The 25857-nt window shown below is 38.5% G+C and overlaps 3 protein-coding genes across 5 annotated transcripts in view; 2 read left to right on the forward strand and 1 right to left on the reverse strand.

Annotated features, from left to right (window-relative positions):
- The window catches only part of LOC148651935 (retinoic acid receptor RXR-gamma-B), a 32636-nt gene extending 31072 nt beyond the window's left edge, over window positions 1–1564 (reverse strand). Inside the window, exon 1 of the mRNA XM_088598278.1 lies at window positions 1408–1564. Within this exon, the coding sequence (XP_088454404.1) occupies window positions 1408–1564 (157 nt within the window). The remainder of the gene's footprint in view (window positions 1–1407) is intronic.
- dusp12 (dual specificity phosphatase 12) lies at window positions 1556–7154 on the forward strand. Of its 3 annotated transcripts, XM_088598284.1 has the most exons (8): window positions 1556–1573; window positions 2259–2344; window positions 2794–3107; window positions 3598–3711; window positions 3970–4088; window positions 4341–4437; window positions 6201–6390; window positions 6607–7154. In XM_088598284.1, exons 3-8 carry the CDS (start codon window positions 2854–2856, stop codon window positions 6766–6768), a joined length of 936 nt encoding a protein of 311 aa, XP_088454410.1. In that variant the 5' UTR covers window positions 1556–1573; window positions 2259–2344; window positions 2794–2853; the 3' UTR covers window positions 6769–7154. The 3 variants fall into 3 exon arrangements, with proteins under 3 accessions (XP_088454410.1, XP_088454411.1, XP_088454409.1); XM_088598285.1 differs by lacking the exon at window positions 1556–1573 and having other exon boundaries at window positions 2245–2344; XM_088598283.1 differs by lacking the exon at window positions 1556–1573 and having other exon boundaries at window positions 2330–2390.
- A 2021-nt stretch (window positions 7155–9175) lies between these two features.
- atf6 (activating transcription factor 6) overlaps window positions 9176–25857 on the forward strand; it is a 52784-nt gene continuing 36102 nt past the window's right edge. The window contains exons 1-7 of the mRNA XM_088598288.1: window positions 9176–9440; window positions 10149–10219; window positions 10898–10964; window positions 11455–11552; window positions 12527–12650; window positions 13475–13672; window positions 17686–17900. Coding sequence (XP_088454414.1) covers window positions 9329–9440; window positions 10149–10219; window positions 10898–10964; window positions 11455–11552; window positions 12527–12650; window positions 13475–13672; window positions 17686–17900 — 885 coding nt within the window. The 5' untranslated portion in view covers window positions 9176–9328. The remainder of the gene's footprint in view (window positions 9441–10148; window positions 10220–10897; window positions 10965–11454; window positions 11553–12526; window positions 12651–13474; window positions 13673–17685; window positions 17901–25857) is intronic.

The following is a 25857-nucleotide window of genomic DNA, read 5'->3' on the forward strand; positions in this document are numbered from 1 at the left end:
GGACGACTTCATTCATTTAACAAAAACAAAACAGAAAACGATTCTGTTAAAATTAAGCCGGACGGAGAGGTACTGCTGCTTTAAATAATAACTCTCTCTCTGGTGGAGCTCGGAGAGAGACTGAGTCACACCTACTCAAATGTCACAGTGTCAGTTTTCAGAACACGCTGAAGAGACAGGGGAAAAAAATAAGTAAATAAGAAACGAGCCAAAACATCAACATTGCTGCTCTGTGTAAATAGCCCCTGTGTACTTAAGCAATTACATTCAAAGAAAAATATACTAAAAACACTGCTTAATATGTGCTACCAATTTTGTGTGATCGAGTCCTCTGATAATAAATCATAGTGGTTGTCTGATGTTACACTCTTCTATATATATAGTGGAATACTTCTATATTCCACTAAGGATAATAATTCATACTAGCATATCAACAGGTCACCTAGGAGTGGCAGCCTGAACTATTTATAATGTAATTTTAATAAAGGTTACAAATGAGGCTCAAGCCTTGTGCCTTCTTCAGATTTCTTCATTGCCATTTTGTATGACATTTAAAAATGTCAATGTTACAAGACAATCAAAAGGATAAAGATAAATTCATTTACAAAATAAGCAGCTTTTGGTATGTGAAGTTTACCGTCTGAATTTTTCTTTTGTAAACACCACGCAGAAGTATGAACTGATAGCTATGGACATCTGATCAAAGTTCATCACACAATCTAAACATACTATTCAAGCAATTATATTTAACACGTACTTGTTTTTTTTTTAATAATCTGATTTAAAATGAAAGCTCTTGTAACTATATCAGCAAGATTTTGTGCAATCATCCGGCCTCCCAGAAGTTCCTTGAAGCGATTTACACTTGTTCAGAAGGGACTATTTGCTGCCATCTACCGTTTGTGTAAGAATGCTTTTCTAGCTCATCACAAGAGCCTTAAAACTGAATGCGGAGGTGATTTATCACAGGACGCCTGTCTCTGTTTTTAAAATGAAAAAAAAAACCGTATGTATCACAACATCGCTTTTACAACACAGGGCAGACATTTGTTCGCTAACTCAAACATGTATTCCAATTTACTACAGCACTCTCTGCATTTATACTCCTTTCCCGGATAAACTGCATATTGTTGAACGGCAAATCATTTAACGAAGTTAAAAGATAAATGTAGAATCGACAGGAAAACTACAACATTCGCTAATCTGCATAATTTTTAAGGAAGAAATGAAATAGATACATCGTACTATTGAAACCTCGCTGTAAATCTAAAATGCATTCTTTCTTTCCTTTTTTCGTTGAGGGGAGGGTTTTCAGTGGTATCGAAAACTAGGATCTTTGCGCTCCACAGCACAACTGTAAATTAAGCTGAACTGCCACAGCTGAGCATAAGATAATATCACACTTACCTGGCCAATCAGCTGAGCCCAGCGTGACCAGCACGGAGCCGCATTCCTGCCATCTGTCCTGTGCGTGCCTCTGGGATCCTTCATGCTCGGTCCTGACTTCATTAGCGGTCCTGTATCTCCACAGCATCCCGCTCAGCGCCGCAGCCACGCCGGCCATCCTAGCAGGGTGCAGTTAAGCTCACTTCTTCAGCTCTGTTAACAAAATTCCACTTGTCATTTTTTGCAAGGAAGGAAGCCAGTCCTAATGTGTGGAGGGGGCTCTCATTTTCGCCGTGGCCGCCCCTTCAGGGCCATAATCACACTTGCCTACTGTCTTCGCTGATCTGTCATTTGTGTTCCCCCATACGAAACGTCCATGAGGTTCATTAGGACATAGCTATACCAGCTACTAATTATGGAACCCCCCTCAACATTATAGTTAAGGACACCTCTTACATAGTACAGTGACTATATCCACAGATACACCAAATACTTTATTCCAGTTTTTTTTCTGGATTCAAAATTAAATACACAACTAGGAATTTGTTCAAATCAAATGAAAACAATATTTTAATTTTTGTCCGATACAAATCGACAGAAATAGTGTTATTAGTTATAAACGGACAATACCCGCCCTTGTCTAACAATAGTCGTTTTTGCTCTTTGCAGTTTCTTTCTTTCCCTCCTATCTCGGGTATTTGATTTCAAATTGCAGACACCTTTGCGGTTTGTTTTTAAAATCTTAAGGTGTTGAATAAAATTGTGATTAATTTTCGAAATTTAGGTGACACGTGTGTGCAAAATTGTGATCTTCCTTAAAATTTGTAAATCATACTTGCCTCATGATTTCTTTTGTATTTTACAAAACGAAGAAAAGTTTAATGCTGGGAACTAAATACGTCGTCTTTGTTTCCTGATCGGATGCTATTTACAAGAGCAATGAGGAAGAGGTTGGATGGTAAATCACACTTTGTGTTTCTTCTTGATGCTTTGCTGTACTAACGGTGACTGATATAAGCTTATTATTATATTAGCTTTATTCTGAATAAATAGGATACGGAAAAGTGTACTTATCTAAATACAGATATTCAGTCTAAACATAATGAATAATCAGAATTAGCATGCACATTGAACTAAATAAAACTTTTTTAGCTGTTGATCCGTTCAATACAAGCTTTCCACATAAAATGCATTTACTTATTCAATGAAACAACATGAACTACAAGAAAACTATTTTCCCCACACAAACGTATTCAAATTACTATATATGTATACTTCAGCATTTTAATGCGTACTGTGATATTTGATCAATTCTGTAACTCGTTCTAGTGAATCAAATCAATGGTGAATTATGAAAACAAACAAACTAGATTTTAACCGACTAATTTGTATTTTTTTTCTCTTCAGGAGATTAGCTCAAAGCTGTCTCTAAACATTCATACTCTGCGTAAAGGCTAAGAAGAGGACATGATTTGTGTGCAGACAGGACTGTATATAGGGGCTGCTTCAGACCTGAAAGACTGTCAGAGTTTGACAGCGGATGGTATAACTCACGTTCTCACGGTAGATTCGGAAGCACCAAACCTTCCCGGGTGCTTTCAGAGCAAGTTTGTGTATGCCCTAGACGAGTCCTGCACTGATCTGCTCAGTTCTCTGGATGACTGCGTTACGTTCATCTCAGAAGCTTTTGCTAATCCATCTTCTGCAGTCCTAGTACACTGGTAGGCATGCATTTAATTAAAGCACCTGGTAATCAGTTTTATTCTATGATTTTCTCACACTGTTGTAAGGTTTAATATTATGTTAATAATGATATTGATCACGTGCAGTTGAAAACTGTTAATAAAGATTTGTAGTGCTCTAAATGTTAATATTTTATGATAGTTGTGTAGATGTTAAATCTACATAAACACATCTATACTGTATATCTATACAGCATGTCTGTTTGCTTAGATACTTTTCCCTCCAAAAGGAGTATACCTTGTACAGTACCTGTGGTAAACTTAATGCTTTTATAATCCGATTCATATTGCTGTTTTATCAAATTTGCAGCATATTTGTTTTATTATAATCAAAGGAAGTGTGGATGTTTTTTGGGTTACCAACAATTTAAAGCATGATCAACTGTATTCTTTACATTTGACAGTAAAGTATATTACATCTCTATAAAATTTGTGATATTCATTAATAATCATTAGTACATTGTCCTAGTCACGCAGGGCAAAGTCGTAGTGCAGCAGTGGTGACTGCATTCTTGATGACGTCTAACAAAGTGAGCCTGATGACTGCATATACTACACTCCAGAAAGTCAAGCCTGATGTCAGGTTAGTAGTGAGTTTACACCTTATTTAAGGGGATGCAAAATGGTTAACATAACATTTTAATTGTATTATTTTAAAATTTTGTATTTAAACACTAGCTGACTTGATTGTTTTTCACTGTTCATTAAAGAAAGGTCTATAATCCAATCTACTGTAGCTTCCATTTATTAACATACAGTAAATGGTTGCTTACAACATGAAACAAAAATAAAATAAATGGCTTGATTAAAAGTATTTTTAAATCGCTATTTTCTTATTTAGAATTAATGATGAGTTTCTGGACCAACTGGAATTGTATGAGATGATGGGGTGTGAAGTGGATTTCAGTAGTCCATTGTATAAGCAATACAGACTGAAGAAGCTCACAGAGAAATATCCAGGTAATAGTTCTGATTGCCACCTTGAGCAGTAAGATGAGATAAATGTGTTGAAGCATGAAATTGGTAAGAAACGTAAGCAGTTTTTCCCAAGATAGTTTTTCATTTTATTTTGAATGAGTTGTTTTAAATAAAGGCATTTTTTTCTCAGTTGATATCCATATCTGATTAGCGTTGCATGTGTAAAAGCTAAGGATTAATCAAGATTGATAAAATACATTCCAGGTCAAGTGTTATTAATTGTATTCTTCTCAGAGCTTCAGAGTGTACCAAAGGAAGTGTTTGCTGCTGATCCAACAACTAGTGGACAGACAAGGGACAATGACATCATTTACAGATGCAGGAAGTGTAGGTACGTGGTATTTGTAGGTAAGTGTAGGTACAGTATATAAGTGTAGGTACTGAGCCAGCAGCCATATCACCCTGCAACTCACAACTGGCAACCCACGCAGGTGTGAGCCTGGTCAGTACCTGGATGGGAGACCTCCTGGGAAAAACTAAGGTTGCTGCTGGAAGAGGTGTTAGTGGGGCCAGCAGGGGACGCTCACCCTGCGGTCCATGTGGGTCCTAATGCCCCAGTATAGTGACGGGGACACTATACTGTAAACAGGCGCCGTCCTTTAAATGAGACGTAAAACCGAGGTCCTGACTCTCTGTGCTCGTTAAAAATCCCAGGGCGTTCCTCGAAAAGAGTAGGGGTGTAACCCTGGTGTCCTGGCCAAATTTCCCACTGGCCCTTACCAATCATGGCCTCCTAATAATCCCCATCTATGAATTGGCTTCATTACTCTGCTCTCCTCCCCACTGATATCTGATGTGTGGTGAGTGTTCTGGCGCAGTATGACTCATCATCCAGGTGGGGCTGCACATTGGTGGTGGTGAAGGGGATCCCCATTACTTGTAAAGCGCTTTGAGTGGAGTGTCCAGAAAAGCACTATATAAATGTAAGCAATTATAATAATTATTTCAAGATTATTCACTGAGGGAGCTATAACAGCTAGAATAATACTAATGTAATTGAAATAGAAAAACTACACAGTTGTTCTGTTACAATGAAAAATGTTAGATGAGCTATCTACATTATTGTACAAGTATTTTGTTGTGACACCAATATTTGTATGCAAATAGGTCTGGTATCAATCCACATCTGCATTGGTTCCACCCACTCAATCTGTACGGAAGAATATTCTCTTCAACAGCTTTAAACTGATGGACCTGTTGTATTTAACTCCCTCTCTGGACTTATCCATATGTGTTCCATGGAATTTATGATCTAGCTCTATGGGGAAAAAAAAGGCTTTTTGCCTTTTTTTTCTTTTCCACATTCTTGCCATTTTAGCTGTGTGGCAAGTAGCACCTTTTCCTGCAATGAAACACGTGTAATATGCTTCTTTAGAAGGTGATAGGTATGAAACACTGAAGGAGCTGGCAGCATTTAAATGGCCACACTCAAAAAGACGTTTACCGACCATGTTCAGTGGCAGCCTGCACGGAGACAGTTACACCTTCGTGACTTTCTTTGCAAACCGGATAGCAGGAGACCGCTGCCTGCAGATCTCCATGCTCCTACACATCTGCAGGAGCTGAATTTCGTAAACTGCGATTCACTAGAGACCTCTACAGGAGGGTATCTCACTGCTGTGTGCTGGCAGCTGCAATGCCAGTCAGTAAACTGGGTGAGGATGATATACATGTATCTGTCTGGCAGGCCAAGAGTAATTGCGTGAGGCATTTTAAACACAAATCTGCCATTTTAACAACTTAAGGCCTCTCTTTTTATCCTTTATATCAAAGACAGCATATGTGGCAACAGTTCCAGTATTTTTAGTGGTGCTCATCGTAGTTAAGAAGGACATTGTATAATAAAGGTGTTGTATGAAAACATATATACTGTATATACATGACGGTTTCTCAGAGGATTTTGTTTATCTGAAAGAGAGCAGCGTGTTTCTGTCCAGTTAAATGTCACCTTATCTTGATGACAATGAAATAACCGTTTATACTCTCAGAAGAGTGTTGGAATCCTTCTGGAATGCACCACAGAAAGCAGGACTGCTTTATACATAAATTAGTAATAAAGATTTGAAATCTGTTTTTTTTGTCTCCCTCTCACAGACGCACCTTATTTCGGAATTCTAGTATTCTAAGTCACAACGCTGGAACTGGACCAACAGCCTTTGCTCATAAAAAGATAGGTAGTACAATACAACATGCTGGGAGTGCAGCTCAAAGGCAGTGTACGTCCCATTTTATTGAGCCAGTACAGTGGATGGAACCGGCACTGCTTGGTGTTCTCGATGGGCAGGTGAGAATACATTGGCAATCTTCTAACAAAAGCTGTCAGTTGGAAGGTTAATAAAAAAAGTTATCCTTTAGTGGGAGAGAAATATGAATTATTTTTAACTTGCATTCTTTTTGGTAATTCAAAGTGTTTTTGATTCCTAAGACTGTTTCTGGTTTATCGATTTTGTGAAAAGAAAAGTCTTGTTATTTCATACAATCCTTGTTGATTTTTCTCTAGCTTCTGTGTCCAAAATGCAGCTCAAAGCTGGGCTCTTTCAACTGGTACGGCGAGCAGTGTTCATGTGGCCGATGGGTGACCCCGGCCTTTCAGATCCATAAGAATCGAGTGGATGAAATCAAGCCCCTACACGTGCCTGGACTCCTGTCTGGAAACAGCTAGCTTGGATGTGGACGACTCTTTCCCTGCGTCTTTCTCTCTTCATTTAAACTAAAGTTTACACCGGGAAGAGAACATTGTCATACCTGTAATTGAACTGGAAAGGTCACGTCTTCCCACAACAACAGGCTAAAACCTCATCGAAGAAAATTCTCCAAACTTGTGCTCTGGGTTATCCATGCAGTACACAAAGAGCTTTGGTTGATGCTTTTTTATTTCAGCTAATATATTCTAGACATAATAAAATACCTGCCTTTGTAACAACGCCATAGTTTAGTAGCTTTTTTAAAAAAATACATGGGTGCTTGTGGCAGACGTATAAATAAATAATGCAAATCACCTTCTAATTATATATCACAATACAAATAAAATCTAGACGTTTCAAGCACCTTTATGGCTTCCACAGCTTACTGTACTTTTTAAGCATCGTGCATCAGTTTCCTGCATCATAGAAAAGAATGTTTAAGCTTATCAGCGTAATGTCTTCTGCTTTTACATGTGACAGGACCTTGCTTTCTGGGTGGCTCAGTGGTTCGCATTGCTGATTTTCAGCGTGGGGGCCATGGGTTCAATTCCAGACCTGGGGTGCTATCTTTATATGTTTTCCCCGTGTTCGCATGGTTTTCCATCAGATTCTCTGGTTTTCTCCCATAGTACAAAAACATACTGGTAGGTTGATTGGCTTCAAGGGAAACTGCCCCTGGGTGAGTGTGTTTGTGTTACCCTGCGATGGCTTGGTATCCCGTCCAAGTTGTAACCTTCTGCCCATTGCTTGCTGGGTTGGGGTCCAGCTCCCCCAAGACCCTGAATTGAAAAAAGCATTTAGAAGATGGATATATCTTGCTTTCTTATCATGGCATCAGATATAGGCCATTTGCAACGAATGCAACTGCTTAATCTGTAAACCAACAGCATATTCAGGTCGTGGGAATCCAAAAACAACTATTCAATCAGGTGTTTTCAATCACATATGAGCTTTTAAAAAGGAAACATTTTGATTGAAAGTGACTCTCTTGGTTTATTGGATCACCTTAATATGTACAACTTCCCTTTGCAAATATTAAGGCGATCCAATCTGCAAATTTCCCTTTTTGATGATGGTCAGAACTCACAACTAACATTTCCGTTAAATCTGTCCACGTTGTGGAGAAATTAGAATATTGCCACCAAGCCACATGACTAATCAGCTTGATTCACTTCTGGAGAATACTTGCATAAAGCATCTACTGCTCAGTGTGGTTGTAAGTATGCACCAGGGAGTCTCAGTTTCTGGAGAGCCTTGTGTCTTAAGTTTTATTACAATTAGACAACCTAATTCTTTTTCTAAATCAGTTTTTTTAAGGCTTTTTACAGCTGATTGCACAAAAACATGCATTTCATTAAAGGTACATTTATCTGTCCAGCTGATTCTAGCTGATCTACATCTCCTGTTCTATTTGATGACTTTAATTGCTCTGCCGGCTTTTTTTAGATGTGGTCAGATTGTTCACACTCACTCTTGAGTTTCAGAAATACCCAACTTCAGGAGTTCCCAATTCTGGTCATGGAGACCCAATCACCTAATGATATTTGTTCCAGATGGACTCTCAGTTATATGTTTAACCCTCAAGTGGCTTAAAAACAGGTTTAATTTGATTTTTTAAATTGCTTTCAGTTCCAAACATGTAATGAGGCTACCTTCATGAGCATAAAAAGCGTAACCACCACAACATGTGCTTTATCCATTCACATAGAATCAATTGTAGATATGAGAGGCATCTGTAGACAACATTTTCACAGCTACAGTATACCATTTAGAGTTTGAACTGATAAAAGTCATGCAAACGCTAATGTAGCAACCACACCTCAAGACCTCATAATGCTATTTTATATCTACAGCATAGGTCAAATATAGTTAAAACATTTTTAAAAAAAATTCTGAACAACTTCTTGGATTTCAGCTGGATCACATTGGCCACTTTGAATTGATGAAAATGTACAAAATTAATAAGATTGAAAATGATTAACAATATGATTAATATGATTAATCATAATGTGCTTATGATTAACAAAACACTCAGTGAATTTCAACTCAACAGGTCCGGCTTTTGTAGCATTATTGCCAAAATGCATATTCCATGTTGGCAGACATGCCCAATGTTTAGTACTGGATGTGTAACCATCAATATGTTTGTGAACATTGAGCTTGATAACTGCATTGGTAATTGTCTGGCTTCAAATATACTTTTGATTTTTGGTGTTAGAAGGAAAGAAAGAAAACTGGTCTGTGTAAGAACAATAAACATCCAGCCATTCTGATAAGGACGTTTAACACATTTTCCGCTTACTTTGGAAATTGTGATATGAATTTCATTGCATTTTTCTATTCCGTAAGGTTTGTCCTTCTACAGTTTCCATACTTCGACGCTGTTAAAAGTACAGGTTAGTAGAGACGTGTATTTACTACTGAAGCAGGAAGTGTAGTGTGAACATTGAAGATATGATTAATCTCTTACTGAGCGTTATAGATCTGCGCAGAATTCACGGCGTTTATTATCTCTGTAACTAATGTATTCAAGGAAAAATGTCGGCAGATTTGATGTTAGACTTAGAGACTCGTTCTCTGCTAAATCATATTGATACTAAGATGTACAGCGACAGCGGGGATGTCTGTATCGACCAGGATGGCGAGTGGGGTAAGTGTTCCATAATCTGTGTTTTCCCGATACCATAAATGTACATTTGTACATTTTTCAGGTTCAACGGCTAAATTTAATTTCCATTCGAATAGTAAAACGTGTAATTAAATGTGATAATAGACATTTGAAAAGTTGACTACGGGTACTGACAGGGCCGAATTTTATTTCCAGGAATCTTCTAGTTTTTATTTTTATTTAATTAAAATATATTGAGCAAGTGAAGACCGCAACACAGTTTTAAAGTGTTTTTCAATATGTTAAAAACGAGGAAAATGTGCTAATGAGTCTATTCAAAGAAATCAGCTTGAAACAACTTAGGAAGTTGTGATTATATCTCCAATATCAGATCTGTCAATTTAGCAAACTGATACCAACAAGTAATAAACATGATCTTCATAATATAAAATGTAATTGTATTAAATTAAGCTTCTTAACACAACTATTTGGCTGGTACTTTCAACACATGAACGGATAAAACCTTAGTTTAATGTTGTAGCTTTGGGCATTTTTTTTCTCTTATTAGTAGTAATTCACAGAAGCTTTACAGTTTCTTGACAGTGTTTAAACGTAAGTTTTTTTACATGTTAAAAACATAGTAACGTCTTTTACTGTTACAATAATAGCTGTAGTTCTGTTGTTTACATCAAGACTCTGCTATAAATTTTTTCACTTTCTTAAATTGCATTTGTCTGTTTTACGTTCCAGATCTCAGCCTGTTTGATGATCTGGATAATTTAGGAGATGCTGACGAGCTATTACAGGCTCTGGGAAATGCTGTGAGTCCAGTACTGCATGTCTCGTACCTTGTGTTTCACGGCTTTTCAATTGATTTGCTATTAGAAGTTTAGTTTAGGAGCTCACCTTTAGTGATAAATATGCCACTGTACAGTGCACTGCCAAAGATTGCTGACTTTATCTGCCTGCTTAAATTGTTTGCCTAAAATTCCGAGTTATATTGATTATCATTTTTAAATTTCAGAGGTAACGTGTAAATTTGGATTCTCAAGTTTTATATTTTTTTCACGGGTCATGGCTATGAACCCTGTGAGTGCACACTGGAGTATAAGCAAGTGTGGGCAGACTCCTCTGACCTGCCCATCTTTGAACTGCTTGCTTCTAACGGGCAACACAAACCCATACCAGTGGCTTAGTGCCAACTTGAGGACAGGTGTGGTGTGTCCCTCGTCCTCATCGACTGCAAGGCATCCCTCAGTGGCTGGCAGGCAGCAGGGGTCTCTGTGTTTGCTGAGAGCCGAGAGAGCCCTAGCCAACTATGCCTGCCCTACCCTCACCTGTAGAATTCCAGTCACAGTGGGCTAGTGCCGTGATGATGGCCCTTGATCGTAGAGCTCGCCCCGCCCCTCACAGAGGAGAGGCCTTGCAAGGATCTTTTCATGTTACGTGAGCATGCCGTTCTCGTAAAAATATCCATCTTTATTTTTCCCGTTTCTCAGACCGGCGAGGTGGCAGATCTCGACTTTGACATTGATCTGACGCCCTGGCACTCGGACAGCTGCACAGGTAACTCAGCTACAGAATGTGATCACTGGGGAGCGAGGCAGTTCAACCTGACCCTGGGCTAAGAGAAATATAAGTGCACCAGTGCAGACACTGTGAGAGTCCTCCTAATCTGTTTTCCTGATTCTTTAAAAATGGCTGGTTTCTATGTCAAAATAACTTGTAATGAATGGGCTCATATTCGTGCTCCAGGGTGTATAAATTCAACTAGCACAGAATTAACTGCATTTTGTTGGAATTAGACTAAGCAGTGCAAATCAGTTAAACTAGGCCCGCTTTAACCATTGTGCTGAAGTGTCCTGGTAAAGGATAAAGCGCCGAAATGTTCAGTCACTCCGTGCAACTGTATGACTGCTAGTGTTCCAGCGTAGGGTCATTAGAAAAGATCTTTTCAGTTACCTGCTGTAAAGCCTTTTCCCTTCCTGAAAATTCTGTGTTTATAATGATATGAACACAATAGCAGTTAATTTCATGTATGGTATTTTTTTTGTAGATGGAGATACAACTGCGGGGCCTTTTTCGCCAAGCCTTACTCTCAGTTCAGTTTCCTCTCCTTGCTCGGTGGCGTCCCCTTCTTCCTATTGTGTTCCTGTAAGTCGGCCTTCTGCTTTCCCTCTCAGAAACACTGCACCGTAAAAATACGCCTGGCCTGTTTTGTTTTTCGTTTTTTATTTAATTAACAAAACATCCACTCCGGCAGTGGACATTGAGTCAACAGAAAACATACAAAAACATACTGTGCAGCTCGCAGAGTAACAACAGAATCAGCTAGAATCGATGAGCTATGCGACGAGATAAAGGCAAAAGAAATGTCTGCCCTGTTTTGGAGTTATATCAGGAAACATCGCAGATGGATTCTTTCCAGGGATTGCTTTTCCATGCCAGCTGCTTCTGTGTGCTTTAAGCAGCTGGAAATGAGAGAAAAAAAACTGCCACAATGCCCCAGTGGATTCCAGTAATGATTAAAATCCTGTTTGTACGGTAAATTGATGTCTTAATTTTCTATCGGCTCAGCTCCATATTATTATGCCGCCACCTTCTCAAATTACCCGCTCGTTATAAAGAACGGTTTTATTGGCATTACATTTGGCAGACAGTTTTTATTTTGTGCCACCGACCTGAACTGGCCTGTGGACCTCTTAATAAAGAGGTTGCTTCATTTGCCATCTTTATCTTTCTTCTGTGATCTTCTTGAAACCTAACAATTAATTTACAGTATCGTCCCATTGTAGTGTGTAATAATATATTTATTCATCCATTCATTTTCTAACCACTTCTTTTAAGTCAGGATCCTGGCAAGCAGTGGGCACAAGGCAGGGTACATCCTGTACGGGATGCCAGTCCATTACAGGGCAGACACACACCAACGCAGACAGTGTAATAATCTAGCAATACGGTCTTTTTTTTATGAGGCAAAGCTCTTGATGTGTGTGGCAGACAACACCAACAAAGCAAAGGATGGCTTTAGTCTTTGTATTGTGCCTTTTATTTCTTTTCAAGCCGGCCAATTTTGTTTTGAAAGCACCCACGCCTACTAATCTTCCTCCTGCAATGTTTTCTTTTAGGAGGAGTTAGATCTCTCTCCACAGTCCCAGGCTTCGCCTGTGTCTGTCTGCTCCGACGCCAGCAGCACTTATGATGTTGTGGAAGAAAAGAAGCCGCAGAAGAGGGCAGGCCAGAACTCCAGAGGTATCTCCTGCTGTGACAAAATTAAGACGGTTGTTGTGAGGAACCCAAAACGATGTTAAAGGGGAACTGCAGTCACAATTTCTCAGACAAGTTATTCAGTCGAGATAACAAATGAATAGGCTGGATCGCAAAATTTGACTTTGTGAAATACTGTGTGGTCGCCATGTTGACACAAACCGCTGGTCTCTCGCCATAGGTGAGGGTGACAGTTTGTGAGAATTATGATGTGAAGTGGCCCATCCTGCTCACTAGTCACTGAAATGACTAATGTAATGCAATGTATGAGCGAATAATTACATGTTCTGCAGCAGACATTTCTCCGTAGAAATGTTGCAATTTGATCTGAATGCAGATTTAAAAAGAAAGTTGTATTTGTCAGCAAAACCGTCTGGAAGTAGAGAGCAATACTTCTGTTCAATTAAAAGAGATGTATTCACAAATCTGCTTTTTTACCTACATTTGCCTCACCGGATGTTTGGTTGCCTCCTTCTGAATCACAGAATATGGTGCTGAGCACACCTGGAAAGTGTATCGATTTTGTGGTGTTAGTGTGTACATTTGACTTTCATTGGGGTTTGAAATGCACTCATTAATGCCGATTCTTTCTAACCCCAAAATATGAAAATAGCATTCTCTTTTAAAACTGGTGTAGCACGTTTTCTGATACACATACTTCTGCCAGAGTATGGGATGGTTAATTATTATTTATTGGTCTGACATTTGTAGATCACCTTGGGTTAAAAATAAATGTCTATTGTTTTCTGATTGATGTACCTGTTTATTGTGTACACAAAACAGTTATAATTTTTGGTTTGCCTTTGCAGGAAAATCATGTGCTCCAAAACGTCCCATTCAACTCACCCCCAAAGTGTCCATTCAGCCCAAGCCGGTTATCACAACAGTTCCAATTGCCCACTCCACTGCTCCTCTTACAGCCAAAACCATAATAATTCAGCCTCTTCAGACCTTGCTCTCCGTGTCCAAACCACCACCTGTGAGCATCCAGCCTGCACCCCCTGGTGGTAAGAATTGCAATTGCTGGCACTTTATTAGCTGTGTTCAAATTTGTGTTCTGGATCTCAAACTCTTAACACTGAATACTAACCCTTACCCTTACAGTTTGCTAAGTCTACCCCTAAAGCCAGTGTCTAAACCCTTGTGTTTCTGAAAGCACAGTACATTTGTTTAAACTATCCCATTCTTTAATCTTTTATAGAGCCAGATCAAGAGGGCATCTCCCATGTGTGATTAGGGTTGGGTCTCAAGGCTTTGTAATGTTAAACATTTTAAGAGTAATTATATCACACACAAAAAAATCCACCAAAGGGAAGGACGTTTATTGGCTGAATGGTGATGAGATTATAGAATGGCTTTTAAGATTGAATTTATTTTTTAAATATGAAACGTAATGTCAGGGCACAGTCATTGGTACTGCCGCTTCGCAGTGCACGGACCTGGGTTTGATTCCAGACCTAGGGTGCTATCTCCATGAAGTTTGTTTCTTTGCCCCCTGTTTGTGTGGTTTCTGTCCAGCTGCCCTGTTGTCTTCCTGTGGACCAAAAACATACTGGTAGGTTAATTGGCTTCTGGGAAAACTGTCCCTGGTGTGAGTGTGTGTGTCTGTGTCTGCCCCTGTGATGGACTGGCTTCTTGTCCAGGATGTTTCCTGCCATGTGCCTGTTGCTTGCTAGGAGACACACCGGGACCTCACAGACCCCGAATTGGAAGAAGCAGTTAGACGATGGATGGCTGTAACATCATTTACCTGTTCGTGTTTCACTCCAGATAAACTACAGCTACGGAGACAGTTGGATGAGTGCAGTACCATAGTACTGACATATTAAACTGCAGTTGTAGAGAATATCCAGCAGATGTCACTACTTTAATATAATTTTTGTATTTATTATACAAAGCAGTCACTAGGGATATTTTTGTATTTATTGCAATCCATATTTTATTTCTGAAAAGTTTCAAATATGTATTCTTATCTCTCAGACACACTGAAAGGAATTGTATTTTTTCCCATCGTTCATTATTCCCCTTGTTCCAACCTAACACACAAGTTGATAGGCCAACATAAATCATTTGATAAGTATCCATTTCTGAAATTCCTCGAGCTTATAATTTTGTCTCCAATGAATGATTTTGCTCTTGTGTGTCTAAATATCCTTCGGGCCTCCCGTGAAAGCCAGCAGGGCTTGGCTGTGTTAGGGAATGTCGTTGTGGAAACTTATTTTGGTATTCTTGTGTCCAGGATAGCAGCCTATCTAAACAACAAAGACTCCTTAGTCACGGTTAATATTAATCTCAGTCGTTATAACCTGTGTTATGAGTGCCTTTGGCATAGCTAATTTGTTAAAGATTGTGGCGCCCTTAGAAAGCATTTGCATGTAATCCAGTTCTATATCCACAGTTGTGGCCCTCAAGGAATACTGGTGTTCATGAAATAGCTCTTGAATTTTCCTAATGTTTTTCCTAATGTGATTCTGATTCATTTAGGAATACAGGTCCCAGCTCAGCCTGCTGGTTAGTTATAACGAAGCCCTTGACAGATCAGTGAAATAAATAATACAGATTTAGCGGGAGTGTTATGTTTTTCCATAGCCATCACTTTTTTGTCCAAGTGCTAGCATGAATGAACACAAAAATCCAAGTTTTGTTTTGTGGTCTGCTGCAATTGTCCTTGGGCGAATAGAACGTGGGGAATTCCTGTCTTTGAATTTGTTCCCACCCTTAGCCTAAACCCCAGGAACAACAGAACAGTATTTTTTAAGGTTTTGGCCAAGTGCTGTCTGCCTTTTGTCTGCTTCACAAAGTGCAGACTTTTTCCTTCTGCATTCTACCAAGTAGTTTCCTGCTTAAAGAAGAATGACCTGTATCAGAGCTGACACACACTGATCACCCTTTCAGTTGAATTTCATGCAGCATAGGAACTGATATTACCCTTACTATAGTCTACAGATTAATGAGAGGACTCTTTAAACAGAATTGTTATTATTTAAAATAATTTTATTTTGTTATGCCTAATTATCACTAATTCATAAACATGCATGTGACAAGACAAAAACTTATATTATTGGGTCTGGGCTCAGCTGTTACCAATTTATGCTCCCTGCATAAAAATGGGTTTGGGGGCTTGCAAAATACGGCTTGTTTCTTAAAACTGCATTGACAGATATATAGGATCTGGTAGGTTGGTTGTAGTCTTGTGAATTCCTCACAGCAATTACTGCCTGAGGTTTTTCCCAAGCTCGTATATTCCATGCTGTGTCATTCTGCTCCTAAGAGGGTGGGAAAGGTGATTGCTGTCTGTGACTGGGAATGGTGTTGGGAATAGTTATAATATACAAACCCATTTCCTATAGCCCAGCCAGGACAAGGGCTCTCCCTGCACTGAGAGCTGGAAGGTTTCCTCTAAATTAGAAAGAATAAATCAGATTAATGACTGGTAATTTACTGTACAATGGGAAAGTAAACATTCAGGATTATGTCACTAAAACAATATCGAAGCACTACATGGTACAGACCTAATTTTCAACAATAATGACCATTATCCATTACTTTGTTTATGATGAATATAGATAGACCCCAGTGGGTGGCAGCGAGTACTAATAGATTTTTTACAAACGAACTGTGACCCTCAAATTTAGAATGGTCATCTTGTCAGTCTGGTCAGAGACCCAAAACACCAACAGTCGGAAGTACATGTTTGGCGAGACGGACAGATTTTTTAAAAAGTTTGGAACTTTTTCACACCTTAGTGATCATTTCGCTTAACGTGGTATTGTTTTACTCATTACACAGTGAGTATACTGTTTTCTTATTAGGATAGTTTTGATATGGAGGGGGGAAAAGTGTTTTTATAGGTGGCTTTTTGGTTTCTGACAAGTATAACAACAAAAGTAAAATGGGAAATCTAGTAACTTTTTCATGGGTCTGTGCACATTGCTAGCTTTCTCCTCTTTCATAAGACGGGAATCTTACCTTTTAGCACAACAAGCGCTTGCATTGCATTTTAACAAAGCCAGCTTCACTCTGCTCCATCTGGGAAATGACATACCGCTGATATCGCCATGGAGACCCCTGCTTCCAGCATGGAAGCTTTCAGTGCTTTTTTTATTACAGCCATGCTTTTAATTCATTCAAACAGTTGCTGGTGACGACAGTTTGATAACACTGGATGGGGAAGTAATTGCTCTGTTTCTTATTTAAATCGCTTTTAATAAAGTAAGATTGACGTCCCCTGAAAATCACAGTGATAATGGAGATTTCTAAAATGTCAGCAGCTCCCTTCTGTTTGTGTGACTGAGTTGATATTTCAAATGAGACCTGCTGCCTGTATCTTGGACCCCAAACCTACATACCTACTTAATGCTAGATTCTCTGCTGCTTCCCCATTTGCTGCTAACATCATTAGTGATCCCCTGTAGTCCAGTGCTGGTATTTCTAATTGACCGTTTATTGCACCAATTCTGGAAGAGGTGATGGCAGATTAATCGCAGTCTCGTCTTGCACCTAATGAACTCTTGAAACCCCTTCAGTAGTTTTTGCCTTCTATATTTATCTTTCGATACAAATACGGCATGCTGCTGAATTGCAAGGACATTTATCAGGGGATCACTAGGACTTCCCAACTGAAATCTAGATCTGTTACTTTATCACGACAAGGTTGAACTACTTTACCGAGATTTATCTCCTGAAATACTAAATAGGCTTAATCTTTTCCAGAATTCTGCATCTTTTAACCCCCTTAATCTGTTAAATAGCTGTTTGTAATCTATATAATAGCTGTTAGCTATTGTATAATTTGCAGTTTACTCATGATTTTAAGTTAAGTTTCTGTCTTTTTTTTTACCTCGTTGATATGGTGCCCTTCTTTGATTGTCGCAGCTGAATATGTTGGCTTTATTGAGTAAAAACTAAGAAAATATTCCTCACGTATACAGTAAGTTGGCAAGTATTACTATATAGGGAACGCTCATTTAAAGCTGTGAAGTATGCTGCTGTTGGCTAAGTTTCTTGCTTTTGTTGCCAGGACGACCTGTGATGCTGAGCCAGCCAACCCGACTGGTGCAGCTGCAGAGTCCACAGATTGTTCCACCACAGCCGGTGCTGGCCATGCCTAACGGGCTCATCACCGTGCCCACTCTCGCCCAGGACAAATACGCGCCCAATGGAAATGGCTCATTTCCTGCAGCCACTCCGCCTGTCTTGACTGTACCCATTCAGAACACCTCTGCCCTGGGAGATGTAAGTCTTAGCACGATACTTATACTTAAACCTGAGGCTTTTTAATGATGCCTGTACTTAAAAATACAGAAAAAATAAAATAAAAAAGACTTTGAATGGTTTTGAAAAATTAAAAACATTGGAGGGGTTGTGAATCAAAGGAGGCCATTTGGCCTAGCTAGCTCATTTATTTTCTAGTAGCTTTTGAACTTTTCATTTATGCCTTTGCAGAAGTCAGCGTATACGCTTCAACAATATTACAGTGTAGCTTGTTCCAGGCCGCCACACCCTTTTTGGTTAAAAGTGTCTCCCATTCTCAATTTTAAATGCATTCTCCTGTCCTTTCTGTTGTCTGTTGGTTCATGCTACGCTGTTGGTTCTGAAGATACCCTTTGAGTAGATTTCCTCATTGTCTTTGAGGACTTTAAATACTTGATTTCGGTCCCCTTTCTAATTGTCTTTGATTAAAACTACAAAAGATTAAATTCTTTTAGCCTGCCAGTATGTGACATTCCTTTAAACCCAGGAATGCATCTGGTCGCTGTTCTCTGGACTGATTCCAGAGCAGCAATTCTTTACCATTTCAAATGAAGTCTAACTAATGCACTGCACACATTTTAAAGGCAACATCCCTTGATTTAAATAAGTGCTGGGATATATGATCGAATTTTATCTTTTGAGTACAGGATTTTCAGTGGATGTCTGGAATTAAAACAAATTAATAGACAAAGTTATCCTGAAAAGATAGAATTAACCTTATTCTGTAAAGAAACAAAAAGTTTCCGAAGTCTTATCAAAATGTCCTTTTGAGAGCAAGCATATGAAGAAGAGTCACACTGTTTGAAGTTTGAAGTAATTTTTTGCTCCAGACTGAAGACATCCAAGCTCTTTGGTGTACTCATCTGGAACTGGTTTAAGTTGTAAAAATTCATAAAGAAAGTCTGTGTTGAGAAATGAGTATAAGAGCAACATAGATTCAGGGTAGAAACAGGCCTAAGACAATAAATTAAAATAAAAAGGTTAAGTTCCAAGATCTATTATATGTTTAGGTGTGATTCAGTCAGATACATTGAATCGATCAATTTGCAACAGGACAGAGATGGAATATACCATATGTTATAGATCTGTTGATGTTGCATACCGAAATTTATACCACATAATTTTAAGCAGGCTTTAAAATACAAATGTTTTATTTTTTAAATAGCTATGTAATGAAAAAGATTACACAATTGACTTTGTGCCTAGAAGTATGTGCTCAATAAACTTTGCTTGATAGGAAACAGTTCTATCCCCTGCAGATATCCTCTGAGTGAAATAATGGCAGGACTTCCCTAGGCCTGTGAGGAATGTTTTAGTTGCCATCTCTACTGTTCGATCAAAACATTCTCCCATCATATTTTCCACGATTAACATTATGGAAGTCAATGAGTTCCTTAGTAGGGTGAAATGGTGAAGTGTCTAGGTGAATAAATGTGCTGTTGCTTATGTAATTGAGTTATTTTCCTGTTTAGAGATTGTTTTTTTTGACAATCGCCACATTTTGACAATTATGTTCTTTCCATAAAACTTGTTCCTGCTTGAAACCTGCCCATAAAATGTATTATGGTGATGAAACTTGATAAGGAAATGGATAGTTTGCTACAACCTGTCAGCAAACTCTTGAGTACAGAGTTTATTTCAATTTGCTTTATTTGTGTTGTACACTAACAGTGTTTGACTTGAGTAATCCACACCATGTTTCATGGCATGTTGCTAGGTGACGCATTTAGGAACCCTTATCAGACCTGCAGAGGTGTTGTGATATTAACCTAAGCACTTAATTCCACACCTGCACAAAAAAAGAAGTAAATTGTTGTACTGGAATTCACAAACTGAAAGGATGTTAAGGAGGTGTATTAACATTATAAAAGGGGCTATTCCTATTATCTGCTTGCCCGTTGTTTCTTGTTATGTTTTAAAATCAGAGTTTTGTCTAGTTTTATGCATTGATTTTTTTTTGCCTATGCTCATGCGTAGCTTTCTAAAAAGACTACAACCTGCGCAGCGGACATATTTTTTTTCCATTTCAGTTTCTTTTGTTCAGTTTTGAGAAGTTTATCCGGGCAGTGAGAAGGATTATATAAGATGCTCCGATTTCCACCGCCTACAGACATCCTGTCTAGGTTTGGGTGGCTGTTCTGGACTGTCCTTTTCTCTGTAGCCTTGTGATGGACTGGTGTCCTGTTCAGGGTGAGAGTAATGTCCACATGACACTGCATGGTTCTGGGACTGACTGTTGATGCAGTCCTCACAAGAATTAGTGTCTTCCTGACACTCTGTGGATATTTGGCACTGCATGCACATTGTAAAAAACAAAATCCTTCTAAATGCGGAACACCATGTAGCATGCTGTCACAAAATGCTGTTAATCCAACCTTTTATGCTTGTAAACAGTAGTGGTTTAAGCAACATTTTTTAACCTCTCATCAGTACGATTTTGGAGGGGTATTTGAGTTGACATGAAAATTGTAAGATATTGGTAGCCATGGCCGTTAAAGAGAAAAAAAGAGTTAGAGAGGGATTGGGTGCAGTTTCTGCACAGGGCTCCTCCACGGAGCTCATTCCGACGGTGTGATGTAAGGACAGCTGCAGAGACTTGCTTTAATCTTGCTGGGAACTTTTCTTTGCAGGCCTGTTCCATTATTTGTAATAATAACAACAGTGTAATTACACAGAAAAAAATATATAGTTGTGCTGGAGATGATGAGGGGGTATTTAAATGCTAACTTATTTTTCTAAGTGCACAGTTGTAGACGGAATAACTGTTTGCCCGTGGTTTCTGTGTGAAGTTCCCAGATCTGCTGTGCTAATACAATCCTCCTAGGAAGGCGATGCTAAACAAAAAATAGTTTGTTATTGTAGGTGTTTAATGCACGATAGTTTTGTACTGTAATAACAGAAAAATGTCATTTTACATGTTGAATTTTTGTGAATAACTAAGATGGACTGAGTTAAATTGACCCATGAGCTTATTAAAATAAAAGGGGTTTCTTAAGGATTTCTGTGAAATTTAAATCTACGTTCTTTACCACTGCAGTTCTGTAAATGGGGTCTTTAAAGTATTTTTGATCCGTCTAGGTAGAGGCACTCCTACCCTCCCTGCTGGTTTCTTAATGTGTCTAATCTGTGAAAGCATTTCGAAATGATAAACCCAGCCAACTCAACTCCGAGTTAAGTGCAAGGGCTCGTGTGTTTTTGTCTCAGGATATTTCCAAGGACTCATGATCCTGTTTGCAGGCAGTGCACAATTTGGAATTTGAGTCACGGCTCTCCTGATTCAGGAGATGTGTTTCTGTCTTTCTGTGGACAATGCTTTATTTGAGAGTGATCTTTTGTTTTCTCCATTGTTCCATGGATGTAGCCTAAATTACTGTTCTGTTATAATCTCATCACACTGGGAATAAAATAATAGAAGTGCTGAAAAAACAGGATATTTGAGAGGTTTGAGAATACTTTCACAGATATAATGACTGTAATGATATAAGATAGTTGTAGTTGTCTTCCTTATTTGGTCAAAGGTGAAGGCAATGTGGTATTTTTAGGTGAATTTAAAAAAGTAATGCATCGCAGCAAGTGGTCAGCTAACAGATTGCTTATTTTGTCTATCTTTATACATCTTGTTCTTTTGTCTGTCAGTATTAACCTGTGAAATTCACTTTGTTGTAATTTTCTTATACTGATCTTTGTTCTTATACTCCCACAATTTAATAAATCGATGTGCAAAATCTAGCAAATGGTATCACGTAAAAGCAATGGGTTGATTTGCACAGGTTTGTGATTACCACATAAAAGAACAGAATATTGCCAAGGGCGAGGTTGTGTTTTGGTTAGCGTTGCAAATCTGGATTTTTATTTTGAATTTGAAAAGGCTGTGATACCAAAAACAGTATATGCTGAAGAAGCAAAAGCTTCCAGTCTCTTCTAAGCCTGGCTGATAGATGTCTCATAAAATTTACTGCCAAATTTTCTAGTAGATATAATGAGGAAGTGATAACAGCCACCAGACGAAGATGTTGAATAGACTTAAAACAGCTGTGATTTCCTCAATTACAAAAATTACAGTATGTTTTCTCAATTTCACAAAGTCTGTAAGATTTGAGTATGTAAAAATGTAACAGGTTCAAATGGTGTTTTCTGAAAGGCACAATTAATATGCTAAATTCTGTAGTGGGAACAATATGGAGGTGAAAGGCTAGTGTTAAAAATACAGAAAAGAGAGAGCATTAACTGAAACAGCAGGATCATTATGAGAAAACTGTAGATAGATGGGCTATGTTTACAGTAAGACCAACCTAAAATTTCCAAATAAGATAGAGCTAATTAAAAGAAGCATTGATTACAATGACATATGCTATCAAAATTAAATATTGGACGAGCACAATAATTTTAATTGGGGGGAAAAGATGTGAACCTGCTTTGTCTGGTATGATAATAATCAGTCTGTCCTAATAAGATTTAGAATAAGATAAAATCTTTAGGATGAGATTTAGGATTGCCACTTTTTTTTTTTAAACCCACCCCATTCTGAAATGCAGATTATGGGGCTTTTAAGATCCCATCTTGTAGCTACGAACCCAGTGACCGCACACAGGGGAGAGAGAGGAAGTGTAGCAGACTTCACAGGCAACACCGTCTCCTACTGGAGGTTCAGCACTGACTGGAGCTCCCTCCCGCATGCTCTATGCGGGTCACTGGATTCGCTGTGTTTTAGAAGCCTTGCTGACTAGTCCCAACCTACGCTCGGTGGCGTTCAGCCAATGTTGCATCATGGCTTGGGGAATTCCAGTCACAGTTGGCTAGTAACGTGACCCAAGCTCAACCCTGCTGCTGGAGAGCACATTTACTGGTTGAGCCTCTTAGGACGTCCTCTGTTTAGCAACATGTTACGATCGATGTCAGAATGCTAGCTAAAATGTGCCTCCCAATACTATCCGGCTATTGTCTGTTAAGACCTTTACACAATCACAACATTTTCAGAACAGTGAAGGTCTAGTCCTTTTTTTATTTAAGCTGTGAGACCACGACAGGAGTTAGAGGAGGTAACATGCATCTCATTTAATGGCACCGGGTTCTTTAGGTCCGTGCTTTAGCTTGCAGATAGTATCAAAGAGAATCCTGTTGAATATTTGACACATCGCCTGCAGTAGTGTATTCAACACAAGGGTGCATAAACGAAGAGAGCAGTAGGAGCAGGTGGCCAAGGAACTGCTGAATTAGACTGTTAAAACATATAAGATTGGAATAGATCCCAGAACATTATCAGGTAAAAAGTTGAACAATGCATTAAGGTACATAAATTATTATACTATAATACAAGATATACCAAGATATTGTAAGATGGCTTTTAGATTTTTAGCAATAGTCCAGTCTCCGTGGACTCATTCTATAGATGCATGGTCACACAATGTTCATCATGCTTTGTAGGGTCAGGAGGACAGTGGTTTTATAACGGAGGTGTCCAATCCTGTCAAGGCCCTGAAGGGAGACTGTATGTTTTCTAGGTCTCTATAAAGAACCAGTACTGGAAGAGCTGGGAAAGAAAATACCAGTTTGGTCCTAGTTAAGACAGCAATGCACTGGAAAACTTGGAAACGCATTGGACTTCCAGGACCTAGATTGGACACTTGCGTTTTAAATCTTGCCCTCCCCTATTTCTTCCATTGTTGACACATTTTTTATTGAATATCTAAAATAGGCTTATACTAAGTCTCCTTTTGTATCTGTATTTTCCCATGCTCTCCAGTTTCAAACATAGAAAATAATGATGATATAGTACTGGTATTATTCACACAAATCACCATTTTTGTTTACCCTTTCAGCCCAGACTTGCACAATCGGACAAGCCATTTCTTTCACTGCTTACAGTTACAAAATTCTGCTGACTCCTGTTTCAGGGCTCATTCTTTAAAAGGGGCAGAGAATGTTATTATAATAATTGTGCAAGGTACTACTTTTGGGATGTGGGTACAGAACCCAGCCTTAATTTTGTAGCTAAACAGTCGTCTTGTTCCCAGGACCTTACAGTGGCAGTGGTCCCAGACTAAATGGTTTCTTAGGAGACTGATTAAAACGTTGTGGTTGGAATTCAAATAACTTTATAGCAGAAGCTATTAGAATTCTAAAACTCTTATTATAAGGTCTCCCATTTCAAAGCTGGGTAAAGCTAGAGACCAGAGATTGTAACAGTTGATTAAGCATACAAATGGAGATGAGACCCTCACTGCATTTCTTTGTTTCACTGCATAGAAGCTTTTTTTCCTTTGGAATGTGCCATTCTGACAAGCCGTCTGGCCATTTTATTCCTTTATTTTATTCCCAAGCTAAGTGTGCTGTACCCTTTTAAACACAAGGCTGAAGTGATGTTTATTTTCACAAAATGCATAATTCAATGCTTGACTTCAACTTTGTCATGTTTTTTGAAAACCCGAGCATATCCTTACAAATAAATCTGTGTAAAATAATCATTTGACACTAACCACAGCTAAGAATATTGTGCATATAGAAAGGTCTGGAGTGTCTTATTTGCTTTCATCCTTTTCTGAATGGGTATTGCCAACAGATTGTAAAGCAAAGTTCAACTAACACTCCTCACCTGCTCATCAACATGTCAGGAATAATCTGTAAATGACTGAATTGGTCTGCTTTAATTAAATCAGTTAAATGCTTTGTAATCTTTAGATCAATAATAAATAGGGCATTAAAAAAGAGGTACTTCTGCCTGAGGCTTCAGAGGTGCTTAAAGATTTAAAGCTCCCGATTCTGCTTGTTCCTTCCTTTTCTGAAAGGTAGTTCTTTAGCCCTGAAATATTATCTGCTCTGGAAGATGCATTAGCAATGTTTAATTTGAAAAAATGGATCTCTATACCATATGAGAGCTCACCGCAACACATTTTTGGTTCTGGAAAAATTTTATTCATATATAAAAACTTCTTCAATATACATCTTTTTGAATACTGAAGCAGGATGAAAACACAGTTAAAAAAAAAAAGTGTCTAGAATTTTGTTTTTCAGTGTTCAGTACCAAATATCTTTTCAGATTTGTAGACTATGGCTCTTTCAGGAAACACCTTTGGTTCTAGGAAAAGGGCACACTTGCCAGAGAAAAAATACAGTTTTCCTGCTGTGGTACACATAACAAACCTTCATTAATTTCACCAAGGCCTAAATATATAACTGCATCTCAAATGACAACTGAAACAGACTTATGTTATGTTAATGGCCTGAATTAACAAGACCTTAAAGATAAAGTAGGTAAAAGCTCCCATACAAATCCTGTTGCGTGAATTATACGATTGTGATATTTTAAGAGTATAAAACATTTCTATATTTTAATATGTTGTTCTTTCTGGTCCCAAATAACTTGAGAGCTGCATATGTCTGGAATAACTTTGCAGATTTGTTTTTACTTAAAGTCGTGCATTTTATTACTTGTCACTCTGACATGTTAGATCAGCAGCTTTCCTAAAAATGTCACTTCTGTTTCTAGGTTAGATTTATGATGAAATGCAGGCTTTGGATATTTGGCAGCCTTCAGCTCCATTGTAGCACGTGCAAGGGAAAATAAGTTGTTTTTAACATTGTTTTTTTTTAATACATTATTTTTAATGGACAGGAAATAATTTGCCAAGCAGACATAAAATAGTCTACCCTTGTACAACCAACCGTGCAGTGAATGGAAAAAAAAAAGGTTTTGAATTATTTCATATGAGGTATTTTGACACATGTTGGAGTCATTAATATTGTTTCACATTTGCTGCCCATTCGTGAGCTTATGATTTCCTGTAATTTTTTCCATCTTAGCTTAATGTACTTCAACACCTGTTATGGAGGTGCTGCTACACTGTCCAGTGCTCTAAACTACTAAAAGTTATGCAGCTGGAGAGTGTGGCCATGAAGTGCCAAAGATTGTTCAGGTTCCAGTTCTTCACCTTGAATTCAG

The sequence above is a fragment of the Lepisosteus platostomus genome, chromosome 11 (assembly GCF_059453375.1).
Source record: "Lepisosteus platostomus isolate fLepPlt1 chromosome 11, fLepPlt1.hap1, whole genome shotgun sequence".
In the NCBI taxonomy this organism is placed as follows: Eukaryota; Metazoa; Chordata; class Actinopteri; order Semionotiformes; family Lepisosteidae; genus Lepisosteus; species Lepisosteus platostomus.